At 46.3% G+C, this 18557-nt stretch overlaps 1 protein-coding gene across 1 annotated transcript in view; it reads left to right on the top strand.

Moving 5' to 3' along the window:
• The window catches only part of LRRC9 (leucine rich repeat containing 9), a 719638-nt gene that overhangs the window by 674263 nt on the left and 26818 nt on the right, over nucleotides 1-18557 (top strand). Inside the window, exon 31 of the mRNA XM_086937964.1 lies at nucleotides 6838-7012. Within this exon, the coding sequence (XP_086794090.1) occupies nucleotides 6838-7012 (175 nt within the window). The remainder of the gene's footprint in view (nucleotides 1-6837; nucleotides 7013-18557) is intronic.

Here is an 18557-nt window from a genome sequence, read left to right as displayed (position 1 = left end):
GAAGCTGTGGTGGCAAAGTTTGTATGGGGGATAATAGTGAAGATGAGGGTAACCCTGTGAGCTCCAGTTTCCACATGTGCCCAAAGATGTGTGATCCTGGACCAATAACGTTTTCTCTTTGTCCTTCGGTTGCCTTTCATACCGAGAATTAGAGTGTGTAGAAAAAAATTAACACCAGTATCATGCAATACATATAATGTAAACATTGAATCATTCTGTCTAGCTTGGAAGCATTGATCCTGATTGCAGTCGTTTAGATTGCAGTCATATTTGCAAAGGAATCCCCACTATATATTAAATTCAAAGGGTCAATGTCTATGTTCTAGGGCTGGCATTTGAGATAGCTTCTGCTGTCTCGCCGGACTATGGCTTTTCAAAATATATCATAAATAATATACCTACATAGAGAGGCTTTTGATCTGTGGGCTTCATCCATTGGTCTGGTAAATTGTGACTTACAGTTTTCTTCCATTTACCATAGTGTACAACAAAGGGCAGGAGGTCTGCCCACTTTACCAATTAGTGACTCCACAAAGTCTGTGCACATTGGTCACGTCCGCCTTAAAACAGTTCCTTTCTCTTCAGTGGCAAATCTGGCTAAAATTGAGTTTTATTTTTTATTTTTGTTAACTTTAATCACTTGCTAGTGTTTAAGTGGCATTGTAAAATTGTGTCTGCCTGCAATTTGAGTAATTGGTTAGGTGGTGCTTTATTCGTGTTTCTTTCACAAATAATAATAATAATAAAATCCGTGGCACAACAGGAAGGCTTGCTGTTTAACAACACAGATCAGTAGTAAAACTGCTGCACTGTGAAGAATTTTTAAAAGGATTTTTTTTTAAAATCATAATAAAGCCATGTTTAGGTGACAGCATATTTTAGTTTTTTCCTTTTTACTTTGGTGTCATATATTTGCAATAAAAAAATCTCACCTGCTTATCAAGGCTAGACCTATTGGCTTTGGCAATGCTCGTTTTACTGAAGCAGTACATCACATGCATTCTTTTGCTTTTCCTTTGTTCATATTTCTTTCTCTGCATTGAGTCTTCTCGATCCATTTGAGAGTTACCTTTCAGGCAGAGGTGTGTACTGTCTACAGCTGTAAAGCAACAGTATGGCTTTCGGCCGCTTACAAGTTCGACAACATTGAGTGGTCTGATTAATGCAGTGTATGGCCATCAAAATGGCAAGACTCGAGAACCTCTTGGTAGGGCTCCGAAGGCTATGCTGTACTTCTATTATAACCTGCTTCATGTGAAAGGAGGCTCCCTTCTTGCATTTTGGAGGGCGCATCAGCAACATAGGGTAGGTAGGATCCCAAAGGGTACAATGGAGTGAGCATTGGCAACACCCCTTAGGTCTTCGGTTGATATTTATCACTTTATCACACAGATGCCAGAAACTGATCTTCACGTCCCTGATAAAAGATAAATAGAGACACTCCCTCCTTATGATGAAATTAATATCTTGGAGAAAGTGCATCCAATCCTTTTTTCTGCAAGATTTCAAGCGGGGTTGTGGTGGCTCTAACACTTCCATATACCTAGCATGGATGGCAGGTGCTTTTTTTTTATTTTATTTTTTTTATTTTTGAAAACCTTTATTGTGCAGATAGTAGCATACAAATACGGGCCTACAACCAATTAGGCCGGCCACGAAACAATCTGAAAAGCACAGAATTCAATAAAGAAGTTTCACGGCAGTCACCCAGTATATTGCAAACAAGTAGTTAAATCGTAGAGGAGCTGAGTGTGTCCGCCGGACGTAGGATCAATGAAGGTTAATTTTATAATAGAAATTATAGCAGGATCAGTTGCAGTTAATCATCTGAGTGCCCGTAGCGGGCCACGAATCAAGCAGCAAAACATTAAGGCATCAATTAAAAGCAGTTATCAGCAATAGTCTACAGCAATCAGAATATAGATGCCACATTTCCAATCAGTACCCATCATAGCCCGCCACGTGCTCACAGGCCACCAAATTATTATACTAATACATAACTGAGTAACCAGGACGGCAAAAGGAGTTACAGTCATTCTCTGTACTGACCCAGAAAATAAGAAAAAAGGGGAACGCAAAAAAAGAAAGAAAAGAAGGAACGCCGTGCTGCTATACGCGCCCCCACAGCGATAAGGGCGAGCAAGTGACTAGGGGGTGGGGCGGTCAAGTCAGGATGTCTGTGCAATCAATATCATATAAAGTAAGAATACCGCACCCCCCCCCCCCCCCGAGCAATCACACCGTGGGAAACACGCACAGCCACGGCGTCCAAAGAAAGGGACACAAAAAAGCCGTAGAAACTAAAAAAAACGGTCAGAAAAAGACCCCAACTCACCCACCCCACCCTGCACCCCTGCAGAAGGCTACGGCCTACCCCCCCAGCAGTGTGCCTGTCGCCCTAAATAAGAGACCCGAAATATAGGAAAAGTTAGAGAGAGGGAAAGCAAACAAAAGAGACAAAAAGGAAAAAGAACCAGGGGGAGAGGAGAGCCATCAATCGAACCATTCGGCCCCTACCCCCCGCCATCACACATATTAATGCAATATCGAACCGAAATCGACATAGTCTCGGGTATCATAAACCTTCGAAGGAATCGACCATAGTATCATGATTGAGGGCACTCCTCATCTCCATCCGCCAACCATTAGTCCTCCGGGTCCAGAACTGGCTCACCCCTGTCCTTTCCTAACCATCGCTACCGCGCGTGGTAGAGTGGTAGGCAGCAGGCAAATCAAAGTGGAGAGGCCGTATGGTCGAAGCAGGACAGACCATGGGAGCAAACCAGAGGACTCCAGCAAACAGTGGCCAAGCAAGGACTTTTTGCGGCAGTCTAGACGTTTCAGCAACGACAACGGGAGCAACAAACAGTGTGGGTACAGTCTCACCGCCCAGGACAGTAGAGTCATCCTCGCAGGATAACACCGAGGTCTCGCCGGGGCAGTTCGAATTGGCAATCTACGTTGTTCCCCGATCAGTCGAGCAGGAACGGGCCCCGACGTAGCGCCCACGCCCGCGCCCACCACAATCAAGGCGACCCCGGGAGCCGGGGCCGCTGGTGTACAGTCTTGCCGATGCACAGTGACAGCACTCCTCATGGCAACAGAGGGGGACGAAACGGCACACAATCGGAGTCGAGCCGCGTCCATGAGGGACGGCCCGACAGAAATGGCGGCCGTACTTCCATCCAGCACAGGGGCGTCGAGGGTCAGGGTCGCGTGCAAAGTCCTCAAGGCGTCAAGAACATCACCAAGCGTTGTATCCCGCTCACACGACCAGACCCCCGTACACTGCAGCGACACAAATTCGCCGCCCTGGGTCAGTCCGTGACTCAGGGCGCCGGTCGCCATCTTGTAGATCCAGCCGCGTCCCCGCGCGCCTCAACTTCTGGAGCGGGCTCTCAAGCAAGGCCACCGCGGGAGCCCCCCCGAGCCCCAGGAATGACAATCTGGGTGCAGAAAGGAGAGCCACCAAAAGGGGGACCGCCAGCGCCACCGCCCCGCGGGCGCCACACGCCGACTCCGGGCGCAGGGTTTCAAGATGGCCGGACAAGGCAACAAAGGGGGGAGCCTCCTACATGGTCTTCCCCCGTCCACGGCGTGCCGCACCTCACCACGGGGTCCTCCGGCCGCTGGACCGGGCCCGATCCTTTGCCATCGGCATAACCGCATCACGGCCTCTCCCAGCCGACCTTTCCTCTCCACCAGGGGCCGCCGTCGACACCATCTCGCCGGCTGACCTCCACAGGCAAGTCCCCGGTCTCTACGCCGCGGAGGCCCCAGACAAAGCAGGGGTGTAACTTCGGATCCGCCGCTCGCAGGAGCCCCAGGGACAGATGGTGAGTACAAGCTTTCCTTCGTCTTTCCGAGTCTTCCCGAGTATGTCCTCTCGGGGCAGGGTGCGTGTCAGGATATGTGTGTTGGGCAGGAAGGCTAGCGGAGCCGAGCTACATTGCGGCCATCACGGTCGCGAGCTTAGCTCCTCCCCGGCAGGTGCTTTTTGAATCAAATTACAGTTTAGCCAGATGTTGATGTTAGTGTTTGGAGGGCAGCTGGCAAGGTATCCCTGGCATCTCAGGTATTGCCGCATGCGTAAAGCAGATCTGGTGGGATTCCTTGGACATATATGCTGCTGGATATCCTGTTTTGAAAGAAGTAAGGTTCCTGTTACATATTTTGAGGTACTCAAGCCTGGAAATAGAAGGTACTGTGTTTGTAATGGACCTCTCCACCAGTAGAGGGTGTTTTCAAGTAACGTTTATTTTAATGTTTTTTTAGAAGTTGTTCTATTTAAGCATTGAATTGTATGTGGTCAATTCTGTTCTTGGGGGTATGGGTGATCATGGTATTTTTATTGGGACGATTGTCAGTGTTTGTTAATGGTCAAAAGAAACTGGCTTCAGAGGCGAATTTGCATTGTAGAAAGAAGTCAACAGATGCAAATTCTTATGAAATAGCATGTTGAACTACCTTGTGTGGAATAGGTTAAGGTTTTCACATGCACATTAAAAAAAATGAAAGAGTAACCAGGAAGCCTTGCTCAACCGTCAAATGAATGAGATGTCAAAATTGTTTAAACTAGGCTTTACTTTGTTCCACTTGTAAATATTTATGTAAATAACAAAAATGATGAAACATCTAAAGTGCAAGGAATTAAGTTTTCATCAGAAAGAGCAACTTTGAGAGACAGGAAAGAAGCAATAGGGGATTCATCACAAGGCACTATACCCCACCCGTAGCAATTGTACTTTTTTTGTAATCCTTGGAGCAGCAGTTTCATAAATTTGTCTCTCCATTGAGCAGCTCTGCTGAGCATTGAAGTTGTTGCTGGGTTTCAGTGGCATCCAAGAGACAATAATGTAAAATGTGGGTCAGTAGGGTCTTGCATTTTAATAGGTGATGCTGCTACAGTAGAAAACACATTTGCGCATCCTACAATTCTATGGTGTCTTTCATGATTATGCAAAATGTACGGGATGCATGAACAAGGGATTTAAGGAAAAAGACTGAGGCACCAAACAAGGCAGCGCATCTTCAGAATGATTCACCATCTCAGTCCTTCTGCCGGTAGGGAGCCTGCGGTCAGTCTCCTCCGTCAGTCATAGAGTCTCTTTTCTTCTTCATGTACAAGCCTCTCTCAGCTTGGAACCACTTTTATCAAAGCGGGAGCTAGTTGATCCTTGAACGCCTTGGATTCCCGAACACCCAAGAGTGATTGACAGCAGCACAGTGCATGGTGGAGCGCGTGACTTATCCTTTCAGTGTAAGGAGGGTGATGAAATGCTTCATTTAGCGAACAGCATGGAAGCAAAGAAACTGGCACGCGTAAGAGCATTATTGATCAAAAAGGAGGATGGAGGCTTTTTCCATTCAGTGAATGGCGGGATTCCATGCAGTGAGGCAAGCAAACAGCTTTTAGACACACAATAGTAAAATTCCACGACACCATAGGGAAAAAAGTGCAGCAGCCATTTTCCAATTTAGCGTACAAAGAGAATGCTGTAAACTGTAACAATTAAATATGTTCATTTTTTGGTACGTTAGAATGATGCATTTATTAATTTCACTAGTCACCATTATATATTTATTTCATTAAGACTACGTTACAACATTATTGAACTGGTACGTAAATAAATACAAAACATAGCAAAGTATAGCGAAACGCAGAATAAAGCAAAATTAATGGACCAAGATGAAAAAGGCAGTAGACCAAATCATGGTTAATACTACCATACAATCGACGAAAGTGAGTTAATATGAATGAAATATGGAAGTGTAAGTCCCACAGGCCCCGGCCTAATGAAGTGGGGGAACAACCACATCAAACGATGGGAAATGTGAGTGCTTCCACCTGTTCCTGTTGCCACAATCCAGTATCTTAAAATGGATTAAAAGGTACCTGGTGGAAATGGACGAATGCCGGAAGGGCTGTAAAATCCAGCCGCTTAAATTGTATAAAGGCAGTCCATAAAAGGGTGAGGCAGAGCAAGAGCATGGCCTCTGGGTTCCTCAGATGAATCACCAATCCAGGCCATCCGAAGCGGAGAGCTAACCCCCCCACCCCCTACGGGTACAGTATAGCAGTAGACACAGACCTTCACTGCCATTCACCCTCAGGCATTAAGGGGGTGAGAAGTGGCAAAAATGGTGAGGGTGACAGGAAGCAACAGTCTTACCAGCAAGAGCAATGCATCAAGGTAGGGCTACTGTCCCGCCGGCCAAAACAAATGTTTCATGACATGGCCCAAAGCTAATCCACCTTCGCTCCGCTTCACCAAAACAGAACCAGCGGCAGAATCAGAACTAGACTCCACCCACCAACATCATTATAGTGCTAAAGAGCAAACCCCTCCACTAAAGAAGATGGGGTGCGGCTGTAGATGTGGGAATCCTGAGCCGACTGTATGCCTTAGATGAAGCACCAAGCTGCAACACCGCCACCCAAGGTGGGAACATGAAACAGGAAGCAGCAGGGCGGAGCCCATGCATGTGGACACCGTTCCAGATACGGCTTCCGCGTCTTGCAACTGCAGGTCTTTTTCCAATACTAAATTAATAATCTGCTAATGAACTTCAAATGGGGTTTTGTTAATTTTCCCTTTTATAAAAAAAATAATTTTGCATTTCAAATCCATTCCCATCTATAAAGATTGCATTTATAAAGTCCATTTTGCTGATGTGTTTCGATGCTCTTTTATTTTGTGACCATTTCTGTTGAACATTGAAATTGCCAACTGGATATCGGTAATAACAGTAGGTTAGGTAAATCATGCCTCTTTATATGTTATGTTATTCTTTATTGAATCTGGGGGTTTTAATTGTGGTTCCTTTTGTTGGTAGGTGTTCCCTGTTACAACTGGCCCTCTGGACATCGTGCTTCCCAGTTCAACGGCGGTTCTGACCAAACCTCCACCGATGCGCGTAACAAATGTGAACCTGGGAGGAATCCCCCATATCCTCGGGTCTGATCTAGTTTTCTCTCATCAGCATGATGAAACTTTGCCAAATGATGGAAGTAAGCGTGAGCACATACATTTTATTTATATTTCTTGTGTGTTTATTTTGCTACTTAAAGCAGCCTGTAATTTACGTGGTTAGACTCTAGTTCATAGAGATACCACTTTCTAGTCCTGCAACCATGTTGAGTAAACTCCAGGCGTTACCACACAGTTAGATGATAATTCCGATAAATCACAAATAGCCATTGCGGTTTAAGCTTTGATTTGAATTGATTTGATTTGATTTATCCATTTGTAAAGCACGCAAATTCCCAAAGGCGTCTTGGCGCTATGACAGATCGCCGACTATTGAGACAGGCAGCTAGAGCTATGCGGTGAACAGGCAAGTTTTGACTGCCTTTCTAAAGGACCCCAAAGATGGACTGTTTTTTATAGAAAGAGGCAACCGGTTCCAGATTTGTGCTGTGTGCACCAGGAAGCTTCTTCCACCCCAACTGGCTCGTCTAAATTTCGGGACCCTGATGAGTTTCAGTTGGCTGGATCTAAGAAGTCTGGCCGGTTCGTACGGTTTTAGGTGGGACTTCAGGAATTGTGATCCTGTTCCCTGAAGTTCCTTGTAGGCCAGGCATAGTGATTTGAATTGCACCCTTTTTGCAATTGGAAGCCAGTGTAAGGTTTTTAATTTCTGGCTAATTGGCTCGAATTTAGGTGTGCCGAGCACCAGCCTAGCGGCTGCGTTCTGCAGGCGTTGTAGTTTGGCTAGGATCTTCACTCTAGCTGCGGCGTGCAGCCCATTCCCGTAGTCCAGTCTTGACAAGGCTAAAGCTGTCACCACTGTCTTGCGAGAATCCTCTGGTAGCTATGGCAGAATTTTTTTTATCATCTTTAAGATGAACCAGACTGTTGAGGCCAGTTTACTGGCTTGGGCATCAAATGAAAGACTGGTATCCAGAGTAATGCCCAAATTCTTCACTTTTTCTGACGAATCTGGACACCTGCCCAGGTTATTAGGCCACCATGCCGGGGACCAGACATTTGCATCTCTCCCCAGTATCACCACCTCGCTCTTGTCCCCATTAAGTTTTAGGCAATTCTTCTGCATCCACTGGCTGACCTGTGACATACATAGTTTAAATTTTTCTGCCATCTCCTTCACATCCTTGCTGATGGATACCACGATTTGGGTGTCGTCGGCGTAGGACACTGGAGTGAAGCCACAACCCCTTATAATTTCAGCTAAAGGGGCAACATATACATTAAAAAGAGTGGGGCTCAGAGAGGACCCCTGAGGAACCCCACATGGTGAGATGAATAATTTAGATTTTGCCTCTCCTAATACCACTGAGAAAGTTCTGTTGCCTAGGTAGAAAGCGAGGAGGGCACATGCGGAATCATGAGCTTTTGCTGCTCTCAAACGGATCAAGAGAATCTCATGGCTGACCGTGTCAAAGGCCGCCGATAGGTCTAATAGCACCAAGGCGGCCTTCCCTCCATTATCCAGCACCCTCCTGAGTTCTTCCACCGCTGTGAGTAGAGCAGTTTCCGTTCCGTGTCCCTCCCGAAAACCGAACTGAGAATGGTCCAGCCACTTACCATCCGTCAGAAAGTGAGACAACTGTTTGTTTAACAGTTTTTCGAGAATTTTTGCAGCGAAAGGAATCCTGGCTATAGGTCTATAATTGCCTGTTTCGTCGCAATCCAGATTCGATTTTTTTAATAGTGGCATAATCGATATCATTTTCCAGTCGTCTGGGAAGGTATTGGTTCTTAGGATTTGTGCAAATAGTTTTTCCAGTTACAAGCTCAGCTGCTCTGGGCAGAGCTGCATTACTTTAGACGGACAGGGGTCCATTGGACTGCCTGATCTAGTGGTCAACACCTCCGGCCGAATTTGATCTGCTGTAGGTGGGGTAAATTGGAACAGTGTGGATTGGGCTGCTTGTTCCGTTAGATTTAATGGGTGTGAGAGAGCCTGGGCTGAGTTATCTGGGTGGTGAATTTTAAAGGAATCATAAACTGAGGATACCTTGTTAACAAAAAATTCACCCAATGAGTTACAGAAGTCTGATGACATTGCCTCCGAACTATTATTTTCAATTTTTGAGAGTTTTTTTACAGTGGCAAAGAGAGCTTTCATAGAATTTTTTGACTCATTAATTTTTAGCACAAAGTATATGCTTTTTTCCATCATTTTTATAGCTGGCTAGGACCGCTTTATATTCTTCTTTGAGCTTGGTGTCATAATTAGTTCTCCACTTTTTCTCAGCCCTTCTGCACGTCTGTTTTTGTGCCTTCAGTGCTTCTGAAAACCATGGCTGTGAGGGAGTTTTCTTTTTGAAAGTCACTCTCCTTTGTGGGACTGCGACCTGAACTGCAGCATCTATCCACCCATTAAATTGTTTACAGGCTGTATTGCTGTCCGCATCCAGATCTGGGTAGGATGAGCAGAGCTTGTCAAGAAGAGTCTGAGGGTTGATTTTTGACCAGATGGGATAGGGGCCTTCTTAAGAATTTCAGCGGGCCTCCCCGTGTCTTCTTTAATTTCCAATAAGAAGTAGACCAGCTTGTGGTCTGACCAGGGGACCAAGAGAGTGCCTATGTTACTTATGCCCTGACATGAGGTAAAAATACAGTCTAAGGAATGGCCAGCACAGTGAGAGTCTTGATATACCTTTTGGTCCAAGGCCAAGTTGGCCAGTGCATCCTTGAATGAGGCTACCTTGGGGTCGGAAGTTTTCTCCAAGTGTAGGTTAAAATCTCCTAGAATTATGTAGTCAGGACCTGTCACACAAGATTCTAAGAACGGACTTAGTAGCTCAATCAGAGGCGTTTTGGCATTGGGTGGTCTATAAATTAATAGGCCTTTGAACGTGTAGTTGTTTGTGATCCTGATCTGAAAGCTCAGTGTTTCACTATCCAGGTTACTACCTTTTTCTGAACTCTTGATCCTAAGCCCCTCTCTTGCTATAATTGCTAAGCCTCCCCGCGTTTCCTTTTCCTGTCCACTCTATAAATGGAGAAGCCCTCGGGGATAGCCAAGGTCAGATCAGCGTCTGAGGCTTCATCTGCCCAGGTTTCCGTTACAAACAGTAGGTCAAGGTTTTGGCTTTCAATCAGTTCCTCTGTGTGAGAGTTATGTTTAACCAGCGACCTGACATTGTTAAGACCTGCCTTAATGATGGTGAGTCTATAAACTGGTATCTTGGACAGGTTTTGGGGCAGGTTTGGGTCCCCAATAGACGAGAACGCGAAGGCGTGCAAGCAAGATGGACAATTTTTACATTCATTCTGTAACTCGATAGTGGGGCATGAAGCTCTGGGTCTTAGCGATAGGCGTTCCTGTCTGGAGTAGCTCAGCTGCCCCCTATCGTGTAGATTTCGGCCAGGGAATATGGCCCTGGGCCCGGTCCCGGCACAGACGGGCTTGCCTTAGGCGAGCCTGCTGCACGCCCGCTGCGCGGCCGAGAGTAAGATGTCATTTTATGCTGACAGGGGGTGGGATCGTCCGGCCAACTGCACCGTCACCCAGCACCTTCCCCAAAATGGCGTCAAAAACTAGCAATCAGTTTCCCCTCCCAGCGCCTGATCGGCTACAGAGGGCAAGGCCACTAAGTGAATGGGGAAGGGTAAGTGGGATGTGCAAAATCGAGCAATGTGAGCAATATTAAAACAATTTTTAAAATACGTGTTGTGAGCTGCTCCCGGCTACTGCCTCAGGAGACAAGCACTCTGTCACTGATGTGCGCTGCTGAGGTGGCACCTTAAGTACTGACCGGGGGCTGGGGAGATCGTCCGGCCGGCCAACTTCACCATCAGCCAGCACCTTCCCTACGATGGCGTAAAAAACTAGCAATCAGTTTCCCCTCCCAGCGCCTGATCGGCTGCAGAGGGCAAGGCCACTAAGTGATTGGGGAAGTGTAAGTGGGATGTGCAAAATCGAGCAATGTGAGCAATATTAAAAAAAAATTAAAATACGAGCTGTGAGCTGCTCCCGGCTACCGCCTCAGGAGACAAGCACTCTGTCACTGATGTTCGCTGCTGAGGTGGTGCCTTAAGTACTGACCGGGGGGGGGGGGGATCGTCAGGCCAACTGCACCGTCAGCCAGCACCTTCCCTAAGATGGCGTCAAAAACTAGCAATCAGTTTCCCCTCACAGCGCCTGATCGGCTGCAGAGGGCAAGGCCACTAAGTGAATAGGGAAGGGTAAGTTGCCCTCTGTCCACAAGTAGAAGTTCATTAGTTATTCTTTTAGGCTGTAACTATCTTAAAGGCCTTAGACCATGCTTTGATTATCAGTTTTGTTTGCAAGGAATAGTTTTTATAATCATTTACATTTATGTGGAAGTTTCTCTTTCACAATAGGATTCAGTACTTTATTTTTCTTACATTTAGATTCATATTTGTATTGGTTTTTATAGATAGCTACTTATACTCACAGGCTTCTTGACCACAAGTAGATGACCACAGACAGAATCATATGGCATTATGGAATCAACCAATGATTACACAGCCATGTCTCTAAAGTCTTCCTGAGTTTCTATAGATCTGGCTGCTATAGTAATTCCACTCGAAGAGAATTCCGAAGCATAGCAGCTTGGGATGAAATAGTTCTGTTTATGTTTATGTTTATGTTTTTGAGATTTTTATTGCGCGCAAATACCCGAGGGTGTCTCGGCGCATATCGGACTGCCGGGGACGGAGAGCTACCAGATGAATCATTGATTGAATAACCAGGTTTTCAAGAGTTTACGGAAGATGATAAGAGTGGGACTGGTTTTGATGGACAAAGGAAGAGAGTTCCACAGCCTGGGGGTTACTACTAAGAAACGTCTGTCTCCCCAGCTAGTGGTTCTGGTACGTGGCACAGAGAGGAGGTGGGTACAAGCCGAGCAAAGTGATCTTTGAGGAGCATAGATCCGAAAAGCATCCTTGACGAACCTGGGTCCTGAGTCATGGATAGCCTTGTAAGCAATACAAAGTGCCTTAAACTTTATCCGACTCTTGACTCTTAGCCAATGCAGGTGACGTATGGCCAGAGAGGTGGGGCGGCGGCTAGGGATGCCAAGCAGAATTCTGGCCGCTGCATTTTGCACCGATTGTAATTTGGTTAAGATCTGTTCTTGCGTGCCAAGGAAGAGGGCGTTGCCATAATCCATTTTTGAGAAAACAAGAGTGGTGATCAAGGTTTTCCCTGCCCCTGGAGGGAGATATGGCAACAGCTTTTTGATCTTCCTTAGCGTATAGAAGGATGATGAGACCACCGCATTCACGGGGTGTTTAAACAGCAGCTTCTCATCGAACATGATAGGGCGGTTTCTGACCTTGGCAACCGGAGTGGGGGTGGACCCATTTCACTGGGCCACCAGATGGAGGACCATTCCGGAGAAAGGTTGCCAAAGGTCATGACCTCGGTTTTGTCCGAATTTAGCTTCAAGCAGTTGCTTGACATCCATGAGCTAATGGTCAACATCCCTTCCTGAAATCTTGCGGCCATGGCTGGTCCATCCTTGTGAATCGCCAACACCAGTTGGGTGTCATCCGCATAGGTGGTTAAGCGGAGACCCTGTGCTTTAATAACTCTCGCCAAATCCGCCACATATATATTGAATAATGTGGGGCTTAGCGAGGAGCCCTGGGGCACCCCGCACGGAAGGGTGAAGATGGGCGAGTAAAAAGTGCCCAGTTTCCCCGCCTGAGTGCGATTAGCCAGAAACGAAGCAATGAGGTCCCTGGCAAGATGGGTCACCCCCAGGGATGTGACACGGTCGATTAGGATGGAATGATCGACCGTGTCAAAGGCAGCGGATAGATCTAGGAGTACAAGGACCGCTGCCCCACCCTGGTCCATTATAGTCCTGATCTCGTCCGAGGCCTTTATCAAAGCCGTCTCTATGCCATGGCCCTTCCTGAAGCCGAACAGGGTATCATCTAGAAGTTGGTGGCAATCGATGAAACCTGAAAGCTGTTTATTCATGATAGCTTCAAATATTTTGGCCCTGAATGGAAGGCAGGCGATAGGTCTATAATTAGCTGAGTCAGCAGGGTCCAGGGAAGGCTTTTTTAACAAGGGCTTGATGACCGCTTTTTTCCAAATTTCAGGATATATGCCTGTCAGGAAGATGGAGTTGCATAGGTCCATGAGCGGAGAAGTAATGACCTCAGTTAGAGCACTTAGTATAGAGGGGGAACAGGGATCTAATGGAGACCCAGATTTAATGGAGGTGATTAGCTTGCTAATCTGGTTTGTTGTGACCATGTGAAAGTTAGAAAAGGTGGGAGTGAGTGGGGAGGACCGAGGGAAAAGGTCAGTGTGGTCCGAACATATAGGGGAGGAAAAAGATGAATTGATATTCATGACTTGGTGAAGAAAAAAGTTGCCACGGCGTTACAGAGGTCTTGGAATGGTTCAATGGGAGGCCCTATCGGAGGGTTGGAGAGGGAATCGACTACTTGAAAAAGCTTTCTAGCAGAGTTCTGGGCAGACTAAATCTGGGCAAGAAAAAAAGCGCTTTTGTGCTTAATGAAAGCTTTCTTATATAACGCTAGTGCATCTTTATAAGTTTGCTTATCCGAGAGCCTGTAGTGCTTGCGCCAGCGCCTGCTCCTCAGCATCAGTGGCACTGTCCACTGTCAGCAACAGTGACACTTAGGGCCTGATTCACAAATGTAAACGTACACTTTTGTGTAAGTTTACGATTGTTTGCTAGTCACAAACATTTTACGAGTAGTATCTATACAATTGTGGACTGTCCAATCTTTTTATGTGCAGAGACGCCACACTTGTAAAGATACTACTCGTAAAATACCTTTGTGAAAAGCAATCAATCGTAAGCGTACACAAACATGTAAGTTTACCCTTGTGAATCAGACCAGAGTGTTTCCCTCCTTTTAGCAGTACTAGTGTGTCGTCTAGCATACAATAAAGACGAGAGTCCACAGGGCTGAACAAAAGAGCTAAAAAGAAAGGAAGAAAGGATTTAGCCCTGAGATAATCATACTAAAGGTTTTGCAGCTGAGGCAAATGGAGAGAGGACTATTTCCACTTTATCTATTAACTTAACCAGCCCAGGCCATGACTGTGAACTACTATGTGTTGAAGGCGAGCAAGAAGGATCTAATACTGCATTGAAATCAGCAGAAAATTACAAGTGTTAGACCTGCAACACCACCACCATCATCAGATTAAAGCTTTAGTTTGTCAATAGCCCAACCCACCATAGACTCAGTACTGAAACCTACGTGGAAATTCACATCAATTGTGAAATCTTTTATTGGATTCTTCATAATCCTGCAGCTAGGTTCATACTCCTTTCTCAAGTAGTTTTAGAAAGTTAAGAAGCAACAACATTTTCCAACAATTGGCATGACTAAAGGAATCCAAGGAGCCCATATCTCGCAGAAAAATTATGTTGCTGTTGTAAAATATGGCAACATTATGCCTGAAACCATGAAGGAATGTATGATATTACTAACATCTGTTCTCTACCACAGACATAAGAGATTTAGAAACCAGGCAAAGATTAAGGAACCGATTACGATGCTGGCTGGAACGGCTCCGACCGTCGGTCGGAACCCTCCAGCCCGCATCGTAATAGGCTGGTTGGATTCCTTTCCGACCCATTTCCATGGCATTGGTCCGAAGGGAAACCGCATTGGCTTTCCAAATGGCCTCCAACAGGCTCGGCGAGCCTGTCCGCCATTCGGAAACCCTGCAGTAATCCCTCTGCCCGCTATTTCCAGCCGAGGGATTACGGTGGCAGATTCCCACTGCCTTTCTGTGCTGGTCTTTCCAACACAGAAAGGAATTGGGAATCTGTCTTTGGGGGCCCCCAGCAGGACCTCCATAGGTGCATGGCCGCTGAATGGTGCCATAGGGGGCACATATGGCGCCCCCATGTAGATCCCTGCACCCTCAAGGTGCCTGCCACCAGGTGCATGGATGAACTGCACCTCTGCTCTTTGCAATGAAAGGATGCATTCCGTTCAGAATGCATGCACCAATTGTAAAGTGTAGGCGTGCGACCAAACTATTTCCTGGGCTGGAACCGATGACAGGAGGTCGTTCGGTTCCAGTTCCAAACCGATGACATCGGAATTGGGCCCTAAGTCTGGATGCAAGCCTGAAGAACAGCTTTTATTTGTTGACTCTCTAAACCTTTGCCCATCCTTAAAGGCTAAGAACTTGTTAAATTTGGTAGCTGGCTCACAAATAGGATCAAAAGTTCTACATAGGGAGGTTCAACTTCTACCTCCTCATAGAAAAATATTTTGGAGTGAAAAAAACACCTAAGAAGTAACATAAATCCAAATATGATTCCAGGGATTGTTGCTACTTCGTAGCATATAGGTCTTCTAGGGCAGCTAATATTTCTATAGGTAATTTCGGGGAACTGAATATCTTGTTCTCAGGATATGCTGATTCTCTACCTTTAGTAGATGATTGTAGAGCCGTGATTTTTTTAAATGAGGACTCTTTTGTGAACCATTCATAAACCGGGAATATCATTTCAGTAGCTGTTAGATTACTGGCTTTTTCCAGGCAAAAGGTTAAATCTGTGATTAGTAACAATGAGTTGCCTTGTAACACATGGATTAACAAATTCTGTAATTTTTCCAACATTGAATAGTGCCTTTACTTATTGTTTTTCTGCTATTGACGGTACAGTGATCAATCCACAGGAATTGCTTGTGGAGACTATCTTAAACCGACTTAAATGTGAAAATAATGTGAAGCATTTGTCCTGTAAAGACCCATATATATGTTATATTAAAGTTTTAATTCCATATTACTTTGTTGATTTTGAAGTTTGTGACTGAGGAAGATATACGCCTAACAGTAGAACTTTGTTCCTCGTTAATGAAGATAATTTCCTTCAAGCATAATACAAAATATCTCAGTGTGGAAGATGCCTGCTTTTCGCCTAGACCTCCACTGCATTTTCCTTTATCAATGGGGTCAAGGCCCATGTCCCGTACAATTCTTCCAATTGTACAAGGCCCACAGTCCCGAGCCTCTGGTTACTCAGATGCATCAAAGAGAAGACCCATCATTGCCAACTCGTTGAAGGTGCTGAAGTGTTAATGAAAGCTGCCCCTCCTCTGCGTCATCCAAGCTGTCGAATGCTATGCTGAGGGAGTGAACTCCAAATGACTGGAGTTCTTACGCTGAGGCACTGACCTCTGGTACAGGTGTCTTAGTGAGAGGCATCCCCTAAAGCCTCAAGCTGATGGAAAAAAAGACAGAGAGCTCTTTCTGGGGGTGGTCAAACTCGCATGACCCAATCTGAGCACTCCTTTCATTGGGTTTCTTTCCAATTACATGTGGAGCATAATGTGGGCACTTCAATGGTTGAGGGCCTTTGCCCACCTTATCTTTGGTAATTGCAACACTTAAAAAGACCCCACCTTCCTGAGTCTCTAGACTTCCTCAAATTGATTGTAGGCATGTTTAAGACCCAGGTCAGGGAGGCCACAGGAAGAGGTGTGTTGCAGAGGCCAGGGTGCCTGACTCCGGACCACAGGGTTGACGGTTCGATCCCCGGCTCCAGCGGCAGGTTAGCCCAGCACCATGTTACTCTGGGCAATAGCTCGCTTAATCCTCTCAATGGCTCCCAGCGCCGGGACAACTCTCCGGAGGTAGCTGTGCGCTTTACAAATGATGACATTTACATTTACAGGGGCTAGTTGGCCATACTGGGCCTCAATCATGAGGGTTGATGTTGTTTGCCTCTAATGTTCCAGGGTCAGTCCTACAAACTGGGTACCACCACTTGCACACTTGACTCCCAGTGGCAGCGATAGCGATCAGTCATACACTTCTCAAAGAGCAGGGGTGGGGTGCTAGAGATCATTGCCAGCAAACACACATTAATATAGTAAGTGATTTGCAATCCAGTGATTGATATTAAAGTAGAAAAGTACTTTAATGCACACTAGAACTAAATACTACACACCTGAAAATGTATACAATGTATTTCAGTGTCACTAGAGTAAGTCTGTGCCTCTCCCAGTTATTGGTAATCATTCCCACTTCTGATCCAGGTGGATCCCTCCCTGGGGGAATGCTTAAAGAGAATAGGCTCTGGTGCAGATTACCCCAATGCTCTTGTAATTGGTCGTAGCCTCTTTTGCAGTTACTCCTTCTCATCAGCGTGCATCCCAGTCCATGTTGCAGTTGGCATTCTTGGTGGCTGCACTGTTCCTCCTTCACCACTCCCCCTATTCTTTGGTGAGTGCTAGTCAGCATTTCCCTTTGTTTTCCAAAGCAGTTGTGTCTGCAGTGATGTGTTGCCACAGGCTGCCAGTGGCTGCTCGGGGAAGTGCTGTGTTTTTTATGCCCTGTCTGGCAGGTTAGTGGTGCAGCCCTGTTCAGCCTTTTTGGGTCCAGATGAGTGCAGCCATGCAGAAGGTAAAGCTTTGAATAGGCCTAATTAACTGGGTCTGGACATAGCCTGGGGTGCTCCTACATTTGAGCTGAGGAGCGTCGCTCCACAAAGAAGAGCCCCAGACCAGAGCTGAAAAATAAAATGATAATAACGTTTAATTATTGCCATTTTGTTTTTCAGCAGCCAACCCGTCCAGAGTGGCAAGACGGGACAAAGACATGCTGCCGAGGGGCAGCAGGGAGCTGTGCTCTAAAGTTTAAAATGCACATGTCTCTTTGGCCAGCATGTCTTGCGACGGCCAGCCAGACATGCATATTTTACATTTCTTTAACCTAGCTGTCTTAGACAGCAGGGTTAGAGAAAGCGCAGGCCTCCATTGCTCTTGATGGCGCTGAGTGAGGCCATTCCATCCAATCCTGGCGCGGTTCTCATGCTGGTGAGACCAGCACCAGGATTGGTTAGGGGGTTGGCTGGCTCCCGCATTGAAACCTGCCTTGTGAGAAGACCGAAGGAGGAGGACATTGTGTTGCTCAGGAAGGTAAGTGTATTTTATTTCTTTTTCTTTGTGTCCCTCCACCCCACTACCCTTGGTACATGGCAGCCTCCACTACCCATAGACAGGTCACACCACATCTTTACAATTTGGATGCAGTGGCTCCGGTTATGACGCAGCTTCACAATTTGGGCACAGCAGCTCATGTCTCACCATAGCTTCACACTTCAGACACAGCATGTCAGATCATGCTGCAGCTTTGGTCTTCAAGCACAGTGGCCCAGGTCATGCCACAGCTTCAACTTTTCCCATTGTAATTACCAGAGAGTCTGAGACAGGCTGGTACTGAGGCGCACAGATCGCTGTCTGTAGTCTCCGCTTATGCAGTCCCACAATACTTGGGGTCATGCAGCATCTCCCTTTTCCTGGACATTCGTTACATCTGTAGTGTTGTCTGTGTCCTTCCTTCTCTTAGTAGACAGGCAGGCAGGCTAGCTTATAGGTGTTTCAGTACAGCTGAGTAGCTCTTCAGCACAGGGTAGACTCAGGTGATGCCCCCTCAACTCTGGAAAGCTGGTTTTCAAGCAGACACAGGCACTAGTTGTACAGTAGTCTTCTGAGTACTCTACAAATCACCCCCTTTCTTGGTGATAAAAAACTTAGTACTGGAAGAAGAAGTGCGCCAGTAGGTCCCACGTTTGTACATTCAGAGCAGACAGGAGC

The sequence above is a fragment of the Lissotriton vulgaris genome, chromosome 9, assembly GCF_964263255.1.
Source record: "Lissotriton vulgaris chromosome 9, aLisVul1.2, whole genome shotgun sequence".
NCBI lineage: Eukaryota > Metazoa > Chordata > Amphibia > Caudata > Salamandridae > Lissotriton > Lissotriton vulgaris.
Note: the sequence above shows the minus strand (reverse complement) of the source record. Positions and strands in the feature narration are given on the sequence as shown.